At 38.3% G+C, this 17,984-nt stretch overlaps 2 protein-coding genes across 4 annotated transcripts in view; one reads left to right on the forward strand and one right to left on the reverse strand.

The window, feature by feature from the left end:
* The window catches only part of NAA25 (N-alpha-acetyltransferase 25, NatB auxiliary subunit), a 60,862-nt gene extending 50,783 nt beyond the window's left edge, over positions 1-10,079 (forward strand). For 2 of the 3 annotated variants that reach the window (XM_059676091.1, XM_059676090.1), the window contains 3 exons: positions 588-698; positions 2,783-2,929; positions 6,909-10,079. In XM_059676091.1, the coding sequence (XP_059532074.1) occupies positions 588-698; positions 2,783-2,929; positions 6,909-7,031 (381 nt within the window). In that variant the 3' untranslated portion in view covers positions 7,032-10,079. Of the gene's footprint in view, positions 1-587; positions 699-2,402; positions 2,755-2,782; positions 2,930-6,908 lie in introns of those variants that run through there. The other variant, XM_059676092.1, reaches the window with a different exon arrangement.
* Positions 10,080-13,602: 3,523 nt separating this feature from the next.
* ERP29 (endoplasmic reticulum protein 29) overlaps positions 13,603-17,984 on the reverse strand; it is a 7,354-nt gene continuing 2,972 nt past the window's right edge. Inside the window, exons 2-3 of the mRNA XM_059676101.1 lie at positions 15,467-15,605; positions 13,603-14,384 (exon numbers count right to left, since the gene is read on the reverse strand). Coding sequence (XP_059532084.1) covers positions 13,882-14,384; positions 15,467-15,605 — 642 coding nt within the window. The 3' untranslated portion in view covers positions 13,603-13,881. The remainder of the gene's footprint in view (positions 14,385-15,466; positions 15,606-17,984) is intronic.

Consider the following 17,984-nt stretch of genomic DNA (forward strand, 5'->3'; position numbering starts at 1 on the left):
CTTTCTGAGGGTAGTATTCTCTGTCTGGTGACTGGCACATTATAAGTACCTATAATACACTGACTGAATGAATGAGTAATAATTGCATGTATATGTACATGTGTGCACTATAGTATAGAAGAAGACATACAAACATCTAACAAACAGGATATGTGCTGACCAACTGGGGAGATTCTCCATATATATTTAAGTTAAGGTTTGCAGGTGAGGTAGTATCTTACTTGGCTGAAGAGGTGGGTGGAAAGAGACATATTGTAAAGAACCTTTGGATTCCATGTTTAGGAATTTGGACTTCTCACTTGAGTGAAAAGGATGTTAATAGATTCTCACTTCCAATAGGCAAGAGAAAGGAAATAGGATCAAGTGGAGCCTGAAGAAAGGATAAAGCTGTATTTAAGCCAGAGATGATGAAGGCTGGATAATGTGGTGACCATTGAAACTAGAGAATGGAGAGTTGGAGGAGAAATTGAAGGGATTTGCTTAGAACAACTGTCAATTTATTTGTTTAATCCATTACATTTAACTGTTCCTGATTGATATCTTGAGTGTAATCGTTATTCATGAATTTGTAATTTTTCCTCTTTCAGACTATTTCTATTATTCTGTGGGTGTCCAGTTACTGTGAGAGTGTCCTGCGACCATACAAATTAAATTTACAGAAAAAGAAAAAGAAGAAAAAAGAAACCAGCATCATCATGGTAATAACAGAAAATACAAGTAATAATACGGGTGCATGCTGCTTTTTGTTTTCCTGCATGTTGTGAGACCTTAGGGTCCTATATGCATTTATTTTCTTTCCCCAACTTTAAAAAAAATTATACACCTACAGGAACATTGAAATACTAGTACAATGACACCCAAATAGCCTTACCTAGTCTCACCACTTTAACAGTTTGCACATTTGTTTTGTTTTGCTCTCTCATCTCCCTTGCCCCTTCATTCACTGTGTTTAAGATAATTTAACAGTTATGAGTACAGAGTCTGGAAGGATAGATCAGAGTTGCTCTGTTACTCTCTGTGTTAATGGAGGCCTACAGTCCTAGAACTTGTTAAATAGCTTTTTGGTATTTGGATTTTGTGGGTTTTGTAGTTGTTGCTTTTCTAATTCCAAAAATAAAAATAACTTTCCTATTTTTATGATCAGCTAAATAACCTAACGGTGTAAATAAAGTGAAGATCATCCATATTCCTACCAAGCAGTGACAGCCACTGCGAACAAAACAGAATCATGCTCTGTAGGTTTTGCAACTATTGGTTTGTTTTTGTTTTTTATTTAATGACATTTACTGACATCTCATTTCAGTTAATATATATGTATCTCATTACCTTTAATGGTTATATACTATCCCGTTATATTAATACACCACCATAACTTATTCCCATTGATGAATATTTGGTTGGTTCTAATTTTTAAATATTATAAATTATGCTTTTATTAAAATATGGACATATACACAAAGATTAATTTATAATATTTTCTTACGATATCTCATAGATCTAAAGTTACTATGTATGTACATTTTTACATTCCACAACAGTGTTGAGTGTATCTGTACCCTTTCCCATCCGATAGGCAAGTGATGGCGAACCTATGACACATGTATCAGAGATGACACGCGAACTCATTTTTTTGGTTGATTTTTCTTTGTTAAATGGCATTTAAATATATAAAATAAATATCAAAAATATTAATCTTTGTTTTACTATGGTTGCAAATATCAAAAAATGTCTATATGTGACACGGCACCAGAGTTAAGTGCGGGTTTTTCAAAATGCTGACACGCCGAGCTCAAAAGGTTCACCATCACTGTGATAGGCAAACATTACTATTCCTTTTTTTCTAATTTGCATTTAAAAATTTCTGTTGATGTTGAACCTTCAAAGACTGCTTCTTGAGTGAAAAGCTGGTTTATTACTTAATTGGCTAGCTTTCTTGCATTTATCTGTGTTTTAAATTGTATGATATATTGCTGGGATTTCTTTGCTATATTTTTTGTTCTGTCGTTGCCCAAGTTTCCTATTGTGGTAGTAATATTTTACCTTTTGATATGGTCTGACCTGTTGGACTCTTAATAATATAATAGTGTTATTAATCCTTTATCTTAGATGATTCCGTTTCTTCCAGTTTGTCATTGGTCTTTTTTTAAAAAATATATTTTTTTATTCATTTCAGAGAGGAAGGGAGAGGGAGAGAGAGAGAAACATCAATGATGAGAGAGAATCATTGATCGGCTGCCTCCTGCACGCCCCTTATTAGGGATTGAGCGCACAACCCAGGCATGTGCCCTTGACCGGAGTCGAACCCAGGACCCTTCAGTCCGCAGGCCGATGCTCTATCCACTGAGCCAAACCAGCTAGGGAAGAATTTTCTTGACTGTAGTCTCCCATCATTTTTCTATTAGAGGAAATCTCAAAGACATAAAAGAGAAGAAATGAAGTCTTGGGGTCCTCTCATCTCCTTTAGTGTTCCAGGAGATTCTCAGTTCAAAGTTGAGTAATGGCCAAGATATTTTTCTATTGGAATTTCATCTCTAGTTCACCAGGGTGAATTAAAATCTCATTTTTAAAGAATGCTTATGTCATTGTTGCTGAGTTAGCATTATTTGGTGGCAATTAAATATGCTATGGGTTTCAAGACTGTTAATATCAAAACTGTATCCATCCCTATTATTGTTAATAGCATTAAGTAATGCTATAGTATGAAATTAGTATAGCTTAAATGATGTAAGTATAAGGAATATGTTTGATAATCTTTCAACTTTTTAAAAATGATTTTTTTCAGCCACCTGTCTTTACCAGTTTTCAAGACTATGTTACTGGGCTTCAGACTTTAATTTCCAATGTTGTGGATCATATTAAAGGGCTCGAAACACATCTAATTGCACTTAAACTTGAAGAACTTATTTTAGAAGACACTTCTCTCTCATTGGTAAGAGAATGTAGGCAATCAGCAATAAGTTATAAAGAAATATTGAAATGTTCTCTATCATAAGGACATGTTAATTTTCAATTCATCATTCTCTCCTTACAGGAATTCTGATTAGAAGGTGACTGCAGTAGTAGTTTGTTGTATCGTTGGGGGTGGGAGTGTGGGTGGTGCATTTCCCCTCCTTTATTTCCAACCCCCTTGTCCCCCAGTCCCCAGCCTCCAATCAGTCCCAGTCCCACTATCCAGAACCATTCCCACCTCTCCCTCTTCTGTGTTTCTCTGACACATTTATATCTGCCCTTAGACTTTAAGACTTCCAGGCACTTGGGAACCGAGTGAATCTAAAGAAGTAGGTACACCCCAGATAGGATTCCTGCCTCCTATCTCCCACTTGAGAGAAAAGAGACACTTGCTGTCCTTTTGGTACACTTTTACATATAAGGAAATCTGGAAATTTGTAGTTACAGATTTGGAACTGTTTAATTTTTTACTTTTTAGACCATATCCAAAGTCATTCTTTATTTGAAACTTACATCCCCTTTTCTGAATAATGTAGAAAAACAAAAACTCAAAATTATCATACCTCTTTAAAAAACAAAAAAGTCTTAAAAGATTGCACACTTGAATGAATGTCACATTGCTTTATATTGTTGGGCTTTGCTGGGTATCTTTGAGATTTTTATTTATTTTATTTAAAATATATTTTTATTTATTTCAGAGAGAAAGGGAGAGAGGGGGGAGAGAGATAGAAACATCTATGATGGGAGAAAATCATTGATTGCCTGCCTCCTGCACATCCCACACTAGGGATCGAGCCCGCAAACCCAGGCTCATGCCCTTGGCTGGAATCGAACCCGGGACCCTTCATTCCTCAGGCTGGCACTCTATCCACTGAGCCAAACTGGCTAGGGTTCAATTTCTTTATAAAATGGAAATCATATTAATACCTACTTTTTAGGATTATAGTGAGGATTAAATAAAACAACAATGACCTTTTATTACTTACTTTTGTTAAAATTATTCTACATTACTGAGCAGCACCACCCGCCAAATATAGGATCCATATAGTGTTGGGTACTTGACTTTTGAGTTTAAAAAAAAAAAAATCTTCAGTTTCCTTTAGGTTACTTCTTTCCTCCCCCCCCAAACTAGAAACATTATCTAGAAGTCCTATGGACTACCACTGCCAGTCCTGGTCCCCTTTCCTCCTTCCTAGGGGTATCCACTGAAACTGGTTACGTGCCAAGATCGTCTTTTTTTCTTCTTTCATTTATATTCATAGAGAAAATACACAGTATTATATGTATCATTTTAAAACCATCTGTTTTTTTTTAATTAAATCTTTATCATTTCAGGTTATTACATTACTCTTTTTCCCACCATAACTCCCCTCCACCCAGTTCCCACCCCACCCTCCGCCCTCACTCCCCACCCACTGTCCTCATCCATAGGTGCATGATTATTGTCCATTCTCTTCCCTCACCCCACACCCCTTTCCCCCACCAAGAATAGTCAGTCCATTCCCTTTCTATGTCCCTGATTCTATTACAATCGCCAGTTCATACTGTTCATCAGATTATTTATTTATTATTATTATTTTTTCTTCTTCTTTCATTTATATTAAAAGAGAAAACACACAGTATTATATGTATCATTTTAAAACCACCAGGTTTTAATATAAACTTATAAGGTACTCTACTATCTGTTAGGTTTTCAAAATAAATGGTACTCTATTTTATTCTGAAGCTGAGCTTTTTTTCATTTAATCTTATATTCATGAGATCTGTTTAGGCTAATGCATATAGGCCAATCTTGTTCTTCTAAACAGCTGTTTAGTATTCAAAATATGAATGCACCACAGCTACTGGCTATTTCAGTTTATTTCTATAATTGACTTTTACATACAGTACTGAATGAAATACACTGAGTGGCCAGATTATTATGACCACCTGACGATTGTAGGCAAATTAGCTATAATTTTGCGCTGAAGTTGCTAGAGGGCCAGACCATTATAAATAGGGAAGCAGGTTGTTTACCATGACAGTAGAACTGATTTTTTTCTGAAGATATGGGTAAACAACCTGATTTAACAGCCTTTGAACATGGGATATACATATACACTGAGTGGCCAGATTATTATGACCACCTGACGTTTGTAGGCAAATTAGCTGTACACTGCATCGTATGGGATATGGAAGCCGAAGGCCTGTTCGAACTCCTTTGCTGTCTGCAGTTACCAAGATAAAACGTCTCCAATTCGCACAGGAACACAAGGATTGGACAATCGAACATTGGAAAAAAGTCATGTGGTCCGATGAATCACATTTCCAGTTGCATCATGCAGATGGCAGGGGAGAATTTGGCTGAAACAGCATGAAAGCATGCAACCCACATGCATGAGTACAGCCCTTCAAGCTGGTGGGGGTAGTGTTATGGTTTGGGGCATGATTTGGGCCCTTTGATTCGTGTGGAACAACGTCTGAATAGCACAACATACCTAAGTATCGTTGCTGATCAAGTTCATCCTATCATGTTGATGGCATATCCCAATGGAGATGGCTTCTTCCAACAAGACAATGCGCCATGCCACGGTGCTCGTATTGTGCAGGAGTGGTTTCAAGAACACGAGAGACTTTTCCATGCTTAGGTGGCCCCTACAATCACCAGATCTCAATCCTATTGAGCATTTGTGGGATGAAGTTAAAAGAGCCATCAGGCAGCTGGTTGCACAACCATCAAATCCCACAGAACTGGACAGTGCTATTCATCAGGCATTGTGTCAGATTCCTCGCATCACCTTTCAACATCTCGTGGAGTCAGTGCCAAGAAGAATCGTCGCAGTATTGAAGGCAAAAGGTGGCCCAACGAAGTACTGATGGGGTGGTCATAATAATCTAGCCACTCACATTCAAATATATCCCACGTTCAAAGGCTGTTAAATTGCGTTGTTTACCCATATCTTCAGAAAAAAATCACTTCTACTGTCATGGTAAACAACCTGCTTCCCTATTTATAATGGTCTGGCCCTCTAGCAACTTCAGCACGAAATTATAGCTAATTTGCCTACAAACGTCAGGTGGTCATAATAATCTGGCCACTCAGTGTATTTGTACATACTTTCTTATGCACATTTGTGTTTCTGAGGTAGATTAAATCTCAAATAGTAGATGGTTGGGTCATAAGATGTGCTTCCCTGGTTTCTTCTAGGCTTTGGAACACTGCCAACTTCATGTAAACCTAACCAGTTCTTAGTCAACCTCCTTTCTGTGTTTGAATACTCCGTCCCCTTTGTTTTTTATATTCTCTACCACAAGTCAAATGAGCCGCAAATATTTAACCCACACATCTGAGTAGGCTGAGAAAAGCTTTGCTCATTTTTTAGTTATTTGGCCCCTAGAACCCAGGGACTTTTCAATATGGAGAGAGACTTGTTGATTATAACTAAAAATGATGATACTGTTAAACTTGATGCCTGTATTTACATAAGCATAACTCTCCCTCTCTCCCTCTCCCTCTCTTCTTCTCCCTCTCTTCTTCTCTCTAAGCATGTCCTTGGGTTAGGATTAAAATGATAATAATAATAAAATTTCTACATTTTTCTGATGAAATTAATAATCAGAAATCTCACTTTTTACACCTTGTATATCTCATAACAAAATAGTGACTTTGTGTCCAAACTAGTAACAATTTTCTACTTTTGTTGATGGAAGCTTCTCATTAGAAATGTCCGTTTTTTTTACTTCATATAACTAATAACAAAGGCTACTTGAAATAAAGAATGTCTCAGTGAAAAATCAGATGGAAAAATATACATCTGTAATGAGCTTTAGCCTTTGCATTTTATGAAATTGAAAATGACACTATTCTGATGGAGTTTGCAGTCAGACAAAGGTAATGGTAATTTTAATTTATAGCTGAGGAGCTGTTATCTGGGGGAATGCTTTCTGAGCAGGACCACTAATTCTTGTCTCCTTTTTAGGAAGAGAGAAAGTTTTCAAAGACTGTGCAAGGGAAGGTGCAAAGCAGTTATCTGCACTCACTTCTGGAAATTGGGGAGCTGCTGAAAAAAAGACTTGAGACCACAAAGAAACTAAAAATTTAAGGAAGTGTGAACCATAGGCACTGATGATGCTATGGCAGAAAATGATATCATCTTCCCAGGCAAAAATCTTTATGGTTGACCATCATTTGAATCCAGAACTTCCTCATAAAATGCATGAAGGACTTTGATCGTGAATTAATTTTTTAGGTATTAAATGTATACAACTGATTAAATTATTGTACATATACCGGAAGCGGGACCCTCATCTGGGTTTGACCACTTTTTTATACATGTTCATATGCATATGGCAGCCACAAGAGAACCCCACTTTTCTTCTGCCCTTCTCTCACCAGAAACATCTGGTGGAGGAGGGTCCTATAAAAGCAGTGATAGAAATTAAGCATAAAGCGTTGATGTCAGAGCAGCTGAATGACCCTGCCATTACAGCAGTGGACATTTTGATCTGGTCTTTGAGCCCTTAGGAAGCAGAAAGGAGAAGTATAGGGGGACCATAACTGGGAGCAGGCCCTCTTTCCACATTAGCAGTTTGGTTTTGAGGCTTCTGCAGCTGCTTGGCCCCTACAGAACCCAAGGCAGGTACCCAAAGGGCCTCAGATGAAATTTGGCATAAGCACCTGCCACTGGAGGGCACCACTCAGACAACTACAGGTGCTCATTTCTGGCTGAATAGTCCTGTTAGTCAAGGCATCCCCATCCTCGCTCGGGTGAGAGTTAGATTGCAGGTAGGCTTCTAAGGCTTCTGTTACCTTGCAGCTGTTTGGAGGGGAAAGCAATGCAGACCACTCATAAGCCTGCTGAGGACTGGCTTGTCTTTTATCTCTTTGGGAAAGATGGGAATCTCTTTTAAAGAAGAGAAGTGTACATAATTTATGCAGGCAAGTGTAATACCAATGTCATTGGTTTTGTGAGATATATATATATGTATATGTATATGCTTTTACATATATATGTATATTTTCAAGCATATATGTGGTGTATATATATGTATATACATATATACACCACATATATGCTTGAAAATAAAGATATAAGACTTTAGTGTTGTTTTTTTAAGTGGGGGGTTTGAGAAGGAAGGAAGGAATGTATATTATGGACTTAACTTAGGCTTTAAGTTTTAGGTTGGCAAAGGAAATGTTTCTCATTGGTTTGGAGGTTCAGTTTACTACAAACTTGAGAATTACACCAGGATGGCGTATGCGTTGTTCACCTGGAGCTCCTGAAGACGACAGCTTCTGAACTAGGTCTGACAGAAAAGATAAACATTGCTCTTGAAAATGTTATACAGTTTATATAATTCCTTTGGTAACTTTTTTTGTATTTGAATCTGTGCTTCTGTTTTTGGTTGTTGTTACCTAAATACTGTTAAAGTTAGTAATTTTGTAAGAGCAAAGAAATGAATTTGATGAGAAAATTCAAGCACCTGGTGGAGGATTGGTCTTGAAGACCTTAAATGTCCTTTTCAACTCACTTCTGTGAAATGTGATACTTTTTTCTTCCAAAAGCAACTTAGTGAGAGCTTGGAAAGTCTCTGTATGCAACACAATTGTATTTTGTCTCCTCATCTTGACTTTCTTAGACTTACAGTTTGATAGGGCGATTAATAACTATTTAAACCCAAAGGAAATTTTTAAGAAAATTACTGCATTACTACATTACTCGTTTAAAATAAGACTTGTTGGAAATCTTAGTCCATCAAGTAATTTGAAAATACTGTTTTTGATGTCAGTTGGTAGCCACAGCTGTCACACCTCATCCCCAAAGGAAGAACTGATCAACAAGATGAATTGAAAATATTGATTCCAAATGTAATTTAATGACAACATATCATAATTTCATAAAACATTAGCCTGTTTAGATGGAATTTTGTGTGTGTATAGGGGGGTATGTGTGTATGGCATGTGTTTTTGAATTGATGTTTCTTTGAATATCCAAAAATACTGTACATAAAAGTAGAAATGCTCTTTGAAACGTCTTCAACTGACCTTGATCAATCTAGCATGTGTGTGTTCAGTGGGCTGGCCTTGGTCCTCAGGGACAGTGTGTGACTCCAGTGTCTACCTAACTAGTCTCTTGCTTGGGACCTCTACTAAAAACTCAAACGGTGTGTTTTAGGGGCAATGTTAAGTCGAGGTTATATTTCCTTTGTTACTTGATTTTCCTACTAAACATAGCATTTCAATTAGAGCCAACCTCTTGCGTTTTGAGAAAATTGTAAAAAGAATGAAATTATGCAGAAATGGCCAATATCTTTTATTAATCTGTTCTTTTGGAAACTGTCATGCACTATAAATTGTGTACAGTTAAATATATATATATATATATATTCTTACATGAGTAAAAAGCAACCTCTCCAGCAATCGTATGTCATTGGTATTTGAAGAGAATTCTTAAATAACCCACTGCTGCTGCTGCTGCTGCTGCTGCTGTTTTTTGGTTTGTATGGGTTTTTTGTTTTGTTTTTGTGTGGTAAATTGCTATTTAAAAAAGGAAAGGAGAAAAACACGACTACTGTTTACAGACTGAAAAATTACTGCTTTTTATACTACTGAGAATCCTAAGTTAAAACTCTCCAAAGCAAACATTTGGTTTAAATCATTTATCTGATGTGGATTAAAGGTAGATAAATTTTTAGTGTTCTCGAAACAATGAAAAATGTACAAATGCCTAGCTGTGTTGCCCATCAATTTTGTATATTTTCATAATTTTAATTGTTCAAATTGCATTATATTTTGCAATCACAATGTTCAATCTGGATTTGTCTTTCATTTTAACTTTTAATATAAAAAGGGGTTTCAATGTATCTATGGCCTTGTTATTGAAACTTCCTACTTATTTGATGTGATTTATTAAAATGGGAAGTATATTCTTCCTTTTTCAGAATTAAGCATAGGAAAACTACTTTAAACTGGATGGGTTAATTTATATAAACAACTTTAAGTTGGCATTTCTGCCTCGTTCATTTTTGTTCAGATTCCTAGAAGCTACCTTTTATTATTTTTGTCTACCTTTTAAATGGTATTAATTCACCTCAATTTTGTACTTAGTGTTACGTTCCTCAGCAAAATTGTAATATTTGTGAATTTAAAATTTATTTTCCAAGGCCATTAGTCTTTTTCTTTAAAAGTAGTGTGTTGCATGCTAGCATTCAATAATTCAATATATGTGTATTGAGCACTTATTTTACTACATGCTACATTCCATTTTAGGCTCTGCTGATATAATAGTGAGACCGCATATCAGTGATGGCGAACCTATGACATGCGTGTCAAAGGTGACACGTGAACTCATCTTTTTGGTTGATTTTTCTTTGTTAAATGGCATTTAAATATTTAAGTAAATATCAAAAATATAAATCTTTGTTTTACTATGATTGCAAATATCAAAAAATGTCTATATGTGACATGGCACCAGAGTTAAGTTAGGGTTTTTAAAATGCTGACACGCTGAGCTCAAAAGGTTCGCCATCACTGCCGTATATCCTAGTTAGTGGCTTAAGTGGGAAAAGTAACAAGAAATATTAGCTTATAATTAAGTTCTGTTTAATAAAATAAATCAGGGTATGTGATAAACTGGGTCTGAGAGGATGCTTTGAGTGCCACCATCTGATTTGAATGAGGAAGAGTCAGCCACGGAAAAAGGAATGCAAGTGCAAAGGCCCCAAGGCAGCAAACAGCTAAGCATGTTCCAGTGACTGGAAAAAAAGGGCTCAGGTAGCTGGGACTTAATGGAAAGAGAGAGGTAGGGTTTGAGTAGAGTGGGGATCAGAGCAATAAGGACTTTGAGGCCAGGGGAAGGAATGTGATTCCAAATTTGGTGGGAAGTTAACTGGAGGCTTGCAGACACGTTGATGACATGACATCCAAGAGGACGTGAATCCACAGGTGAAGACCTTGTTTATTCTGCCGCACTGACACAGTGGAAATGAGCTGTTTGTTTTTCCTCAAGTTTCCTTTTTGTCTGTTCTGTGATTATTAAGTGCTCTTATTTGAGCACTGAGAAGTCAGGTTTTTTTGTGTGTGTTTTTTTTTAAATATATTTTATTGATTTTTTTACAGAGAAGAAGGGAGAGGGATAGAGAGCCAGAAACATCGATGAGAGAGATCGATCAGCTGCCTCCTGCACGCCCCCCAGTGGGGATGTGCCCGCAACCAAGGTACATGCCCCTGACTGGAATCGAACCTGGGACCCAAGTCCGCAGGCCAGCGCTCTATCCACTGAGCCAAACCGGTTTGGCATGAGAAGTCAGTTTTTGCCTGCTTCCATCCCACTGTTATTTTCCTTTAGCAAAAGGTGAGGACTTGGATATACTTCGATGCCATTTTTAACTTTTCCCAAAAGGTGGGTTCAGGGTTATATTTTTTTTCATGTTCCCTGTTTTTTAGATGCTATCACTGTTTAATGCAGACATATACCAGTATGTCATACAAGTGGAGGTAAGCAACTGTGAGCCAAATACTTATAAAAATTATTTGTGGGATGTCTAACGTACTTTAGGAGTTTATGCTTCAGGAACACAGCTTTTTTGTAACTTCCAGCTTCCACATATCCTAGTTAAAGTGGGTCCCAGGTAAGGTATAATGAGAGAAGTTGTTACTACATATGAGATTACTACTTAAGACCACCCAGTGGGGTAAGGGTTGAATAAGATTCAAAATCTGAAGCTTGGGTGAAATTAGCTAAAATCCAGACACACACACTCTCTCTTTCTCTCAACACACACACACACACCATCTCACATTCTTAGTCTTGATGGCCATGTGCAAATTCCCATTCTGTCTTAGTTCTCTACTGAATAACCAATCTTTCCTAATATGATTCTAATGCAGTGTTTTGTGGCATCAAATGCCAAGTACTATTTGTAAATTTAAAATATTCTTAGCAATAATTGAGATAACTTGCAAGTTCCCTAGGATGGGATTGTTCGTGTTGGGTTCAAGGTCTCATTTGCTTCAGGTAATCTGGGAATTCCCTAAAAGTTATATATACTTGCTTGATTCTGGGAAACCAGTCCATAGCCTTCATTACAGATGAGCAGCATTTGAGCCACATATTATTTAATGAGATGCTAAGAAGTAAAAGGAAGGGATCCATATTATTTAATTAAATGCTAAGTAGAAGGAAAGTACCAGGGAAGATTGGATTTTATGTGGCATATGCAAGTCAGTTCAAATTCTAAGCTAGAAACAGCCCATCTTTAGTGAAAAAGATTTGATACAAAGAGCCTCTGATGTATGATAGTCTAGTCCTGTCCAACAATCCATGTTGCTTCAACTCATGGCTTATAATGATATCCATTGGACCCATCCAATGAAGTACCCTGGATGTGTTGCCACCTTTATTCCTCTCACACTGAGATGAAACCACATTCAGGGATGTTGGAAAACTTTAGTTTTAGAGTTCTTTCCCTACCAGTCATTTGTCATACTCTTATTTCCATAATACAGTGAGTACTTAGTTCTTTGGGAACGACTGTTTTAGGTAGATTAAAAAAGAAATTAGAATAAGCTAAAGTAAGTTTACCAGTGAGAAGCATCCAAAAACATCTCCCAAAGTTTTCATTTAGAATTGAAGGAAGGGAAATACTGAAAATTATTTTGTCAATGTTGAGAGTATGCTGGCTATGGGCAGGCATATAGGTTGTGCATCTTTTTACTTAATGGAGTTGTTAGCCTAAGCTACCACAACTGTTTTTGTTCCATCAACTTCAACACACAGGTTTTCCTGCATTTTTTGTTTCCAGTGAGTTTAAATACCAATGTGGCTAAAATGAAGGAACAATTTTATTTGCCTACTTTGTTCAGCTTAAATTTATTTGGGTGCAATTTCAGGAGCTGAATTCTGCTAATTTTCAAACAGTAAATACAAAAATGAGGATGTTATGAAGTTTACCATTGCAGATACTACTCATCCAGAGAACAAATTTCAAAGTTAGAATAATGCTCCTCCCTGTTTTAAAAAAAATTTTTGATTTGAAAGAGAGATACATAGATTTGTTGTTCAACTTATTTATGCATTCTTTGGTAGATTCTTGTATGTGCCCTGACCAGGGATCAAATCCACAACCTTGGCATATTGGGACACTCTAACCAGCTGAATGACTGGCCAGGGCTCCCTCTGCTTTTTAAAAAAAGTTGGTATATACTGAGTAACTGAGAGTGAAAAAGTGACTTAGGTGGCAAACAACCCCTTTTCCTTTTAAACTCCCACATTGGACTGAATCGTATTGTTTAGCTGTCTAAAATCGAACTAGGAAAAAAACCTCTATCAGATTATATCAGCAAAACTAAGAATTTCCTACACATATCTTATGAAGTATGGGAAATAATTACACTGAGGTTTATTAATGTTGCCATTCAGTTTTAAAGACAAGAAAATGTGGACAACACAATTTACCACCCAGAACCAGTCCCCTTGAGTCTGAAAACTAGAGGAAAGTAATCAAGACAGGCTTTGAACTGGGACAGACCAGCTTCTACAGTGTTACCAGGATAGTCTGTTACCCTGGTAGTGGAATCCATACCAACTTGGATTAAAAAATAAAGTCAAAGGGGAAAGCAGGTCATAGTCCAAAGTATAATTTGTGAAAGAAACGGAATGGCTTAAGGTCCACTTAACCAAAACATGGAAACTTTAATTGGATTAGAATTACACCTTTCAAGAATGTGGGCAGTACATTCTTTATAGCACCAGTTCCTTCTGAGGAAATTCATAAGCCATTTGAGTAAGTGTTCTAGCTGTACCTGGACTAACTATAGAGATGTCCCAAGCATAGTCATATCAGCATCAATGTCTGGGCATGCTCAGATTTCTTACATCTCAGAAAGGTCTCACAGCCAGCAGGAAACTCTCCCCACCCACACCAAACTCTGGAAAACCCTGGAGTCCCTTTTTACAGCTCTTCCTTCTCGGCCTCCTTCTTCTGGAAGGCAGTCAAGATGTTTAAGCTCTTCTGGAGTTCCTCCTTCTTCCCGTCGCTCATCTTGTTCTTCTCAATCAGCTTGGTGATCCGCGTCATCTCTGATGCCGGGAAGTCCTCACCTTGGTCTAAGACCTTCCCCATGATCTTCAGGTACTGCTCGGCCCACTTTTTCTCAGTCTCCTTCACATTTGCCAGGTTGTCCTGCCCTCGTTTCAAGAGGGCCTGGCGGGCCTCCATGCCAGAGGCCCTGATGAACTCTCCAGCAAGAGCATCGTACGTAGGTAGACAACCAGGCATACCTAGGTAGATCCCTTGCCCCTTTAGCCAGCGCTGGATGGCTCCAACCTTAACCGCCCCATTGTATAGGATTGGGTTCTCAAAGTCCCCATCCCTGAAGAGGTAGAAGACTGGGTAGTTATCTTTGTCCAGCTTGTATTTCTCACTTAGCTCCATATTCAGCTTGTCACCATAATCTGTGAACAGAAACCAGGTATCAGGAGCAAGACCATGAGGAATGCGTGGCAGAAGATTGTTATGAGGCCTATCCGAGCTGAGAGGAAGAAGCATGTTGGTTGTGTTTGAATTCCTCCTTGCTACTTCCTAGCTATGTGGCATTAGTCAAGCCACATTTAACTTCTCTGGACTCCATTTTCCTCATCTGAAAATGGTACTTCTGAGTATTTGAGATGCCCACTCTGTGCCAGGTACTGTTCTAAATGCTGGATATCTAGTTGTGATTAAGAGTATAAAGCTCTCTGACCTCAAGGAGCTCATATTTTTCTAAGAGAGAAGAAAGATGTTAAACAAATGTACATAAAATGATTAGTGCCACGATGAAAATAAAACGGAGGTGTGAGCTTAGTGGGGGCTGAGGCATTCCAGCTGGGAGGAAACAGAGAGGGAAGAACCCACTGCACTTGGGAATAAATACTTAGGTTGAGTTCTGGATGAGCCACTTCCTCCCCCACAGCCTGGAGCTTCAGTATAACAGGTAGAAAATATGTCTTGCTTTTCAAGTTGGGATTCAAGAGAAGCTTTAAAATGCAATGCCTATATATCTTTACAGACTGTAAACTGCTAATTGTTGGCCACTATCATTATCAAAGCTGTCACTGTGGTTGACAGCTGCCCTTGGTTTAGTGGCAACTCTGGTGGATTTGAGCTGAAGCCAAAACTCAATAGTTTTGGTACAAAAGAGCTGAAATGAGGATGGAAGAATGGACTATGCTGTCCCTTAGGAGGCATGGTACCCCCTCTGACCACAGTCCCCTGCAAAGGCTCCAAGTTCTCATAGTAAATTTAATGTCAGTGGAGGTTGGAGGGTGAAGAATGGTGGATTCCCTTCCCTCAGGCACCCATGAGGCTGAGCAGAGGTTTTGTGGTCACAGAATCTGCTCAAGAGAAGCTTGCCATGATTTCTTGAGAGGTCATGACCCCATTTTTACTTAGTGTGTGACTCAGACAGAAAGGTGCTGGGTATTCCCTCTACAAGTAGGGAAATAATTCTTAGCTTCCTCCCCGTTTGCCCTTCCCAGTCGCCTGGACTTGTTCATACCTGAAATTCCCACCTCTGCCACCAAGAGATCATCACTGGAGGCTGAATTTTCAGCCAGACGCTTGAACTCATCCTGCTTCTCACCGTAGGGGTACTGGGTGTCGAACTTCACCAAGACGAACTTGCTTTTGGGAATGACCTGAAGGTATATAGAATTGAGTGGGTAGGGGGTTCCAGGAATTGTTGGGGCTAATTGCCTTTCCCAACGGACCCCTGGTTAAGAAACAGAGTGGAAACCAAGCCCACAAAGGGGACAAGATCTCAATTACTAATATTCATTCATTCACCTATTGATTCATTTAACAATTTATATGCTGGGTACCCCATCAGATGCTTATTCACACAAATCAAAGACAAATACAACCCTGTCTAGAAAAAGCAAAGCTACAGAGGTACTAAGACCTTCTCCTCCAGTGGCCCTTTGGTAAGGCCAAGGAGACCCTTAGCACACAAGACTTTGGCCCCTGTCATGTCTGTCATCCCAGGGGGGTGGATTTCTCAGGAAACATTCAACCAAAAAATCTGACCAAAAAAAAAAAAAAAAGCCAACTAGCCATCTATAAAGGAGTTGGCACCATGGAGGGCACTTAGGCTAGGGCACCCACAGTTTGAACTCTGCAATTTCAGGGCTCAAGAGAAGTTGCTGAGAGTCCAGGGTGGGGACAATATCCCTTCCTAGACCACAGTTCCCTCTGATTGGATCTCTAGGTACTAAACTGGCAGGGCTAAGATTTTTAATTGTAAAATTCGCTTTACTGGGATATGGTAAAATTCAGTGGGATTTTTAGTACATTAACACCGTTGTGCAATCCTGCCGACTACGCAAAAACAAACAAAAAAAACAAAACAATCCCACAACAATGTGCGATCATCACTAATATCTAGTTCCAGAACATTTTCAACCTGAAAAGGAACCGTGTACCCATTAAGCAGCCATTCCCCAGTCCTCCTTTCCCCCAATCCCTATCATCCACTAATCTACTTTGTCTCTATGGATTTGTCTACTCTGATGGAATTATACAATATGTGGCCTTTTGTGACTTCCCTCTTTCACTTAGCATGTTTTCAAAGTCCATCCATGCTGTAGCATGCATTAATATTTCATTTATTTTTGTGGCCAAATAAATATTCTATTGTATAAATAGACCAATTTGCTTAGCCATTCATCAGTTGATGGACATTTGGGATGTTTCAACCTTTTTGGGTATTTGTGGATATCTGTTAGGAACATTCATGTACAAATTTTTGTTTTTATACTTGTCTTCATTTCTTTGGGGTATATACCTAGGAGTGGAACTGAGGGGTCATGTGTTAATTCTACATTTGACGTATGGAGGGATCCCAAGGACTTTTTTTTTTTTAAATATATTTATTTTTATTGATTTCTTACAGAGAGGAAGAGAGAGGGATAGAGAGTTAGAAACATCGATGAGAGAAACATCGATCAGCTGCCTCCTGCACACCTCCTAGTGGGGATGTGCCCGCAACCAAGGTACATGCCCTTGACCGGAATCCAACCTGGGACCCTTCAGTCCACAGGCTGACACTATCCACTGAGCCAAACCGGTCAGAGCCCAAGGACTTTTTTTGATGGTTTCTTCCAATGCATAGATTTGATCTAACAAATTGTCTTTCATCAGTAATAGTGCCTTTTCTTTCTCCAACAAATTTTTTTTCTAATCAAAGTGATCATTTCCAGTCAGTATTTCATCACAGGCAATTACTGTCCTAGTTAGGTCAAGCTGACATCATTCCAGTTTTTGTTAGTCCTTGTTCTTTATTGTGTGTTGGTGTCTGTTTTAGGGTTTTAAAAAAATTTCACACTGCTAGGGGTACAAGGGAAGAGGGAGAAGCCACCAGAACAGGTCATCTTTAAGTGGTCACTGACCCCCAAAATCTGAGCTCTGGAGGCCTAAAAGCAAGGAAGACTTAAAATGTAAATCAGATCACATCCCTCTGGCCCAGCTAGCCTTATTTCAATTCAATACACCAAACTCATTCCCACTTAGGGCCTTTTCATTTTCTGTCTCTGGGGCTGGATTGCCCTTTCCCTAGTTCTTTCCATGGTTATCTATCATTCAAAGTTCAGTTCATATATCCCCTCCTAATGGAGGCCTCCTCCACTCATACCACACTCTCTTACCCTGCTCTACTTTTTTTGCTGCATTTAATCACTCTGACATCCTTATTTGCTTGTCTATCTGTCCTCTCCACTAGAATATACACTTATGAGAATAAGGACCTTGTCTGACCTGTTTTCTGCTGTATCCCTATTGCCAACAGTACCTGTATGTAGCAGATGATCTGAAAATATGTGCTAAATGAACAAAACTAGGACAGACTTTGGTAGCAGATGCTACATGTTCAGTGGGAAAACAATTTAAAAAGCAAACACATGATCTCTATCTGAAAGGGGCCTACATTTGTATTATGGAATAACAATAACAATATTATTAATATGGAATAAATTAACACAGTGCTCTAATGTTTAAAGAGAATTGAGAGGCCTCCATCTACT

Source organism: Myotis daubentonii, chromosome 19 (assembly GCF_963259705.1).
Source record: "Myotis daubentonii chromosome 19, mMyoDau2.1, whole genome shotgun sequence".
NCBI classification, from domain to species: Eukaryota; Metazoa; Chordata; class Mammalia; order Chiroptera; family Vespertilionidae; genus Myotis; species Myotis daubentonii.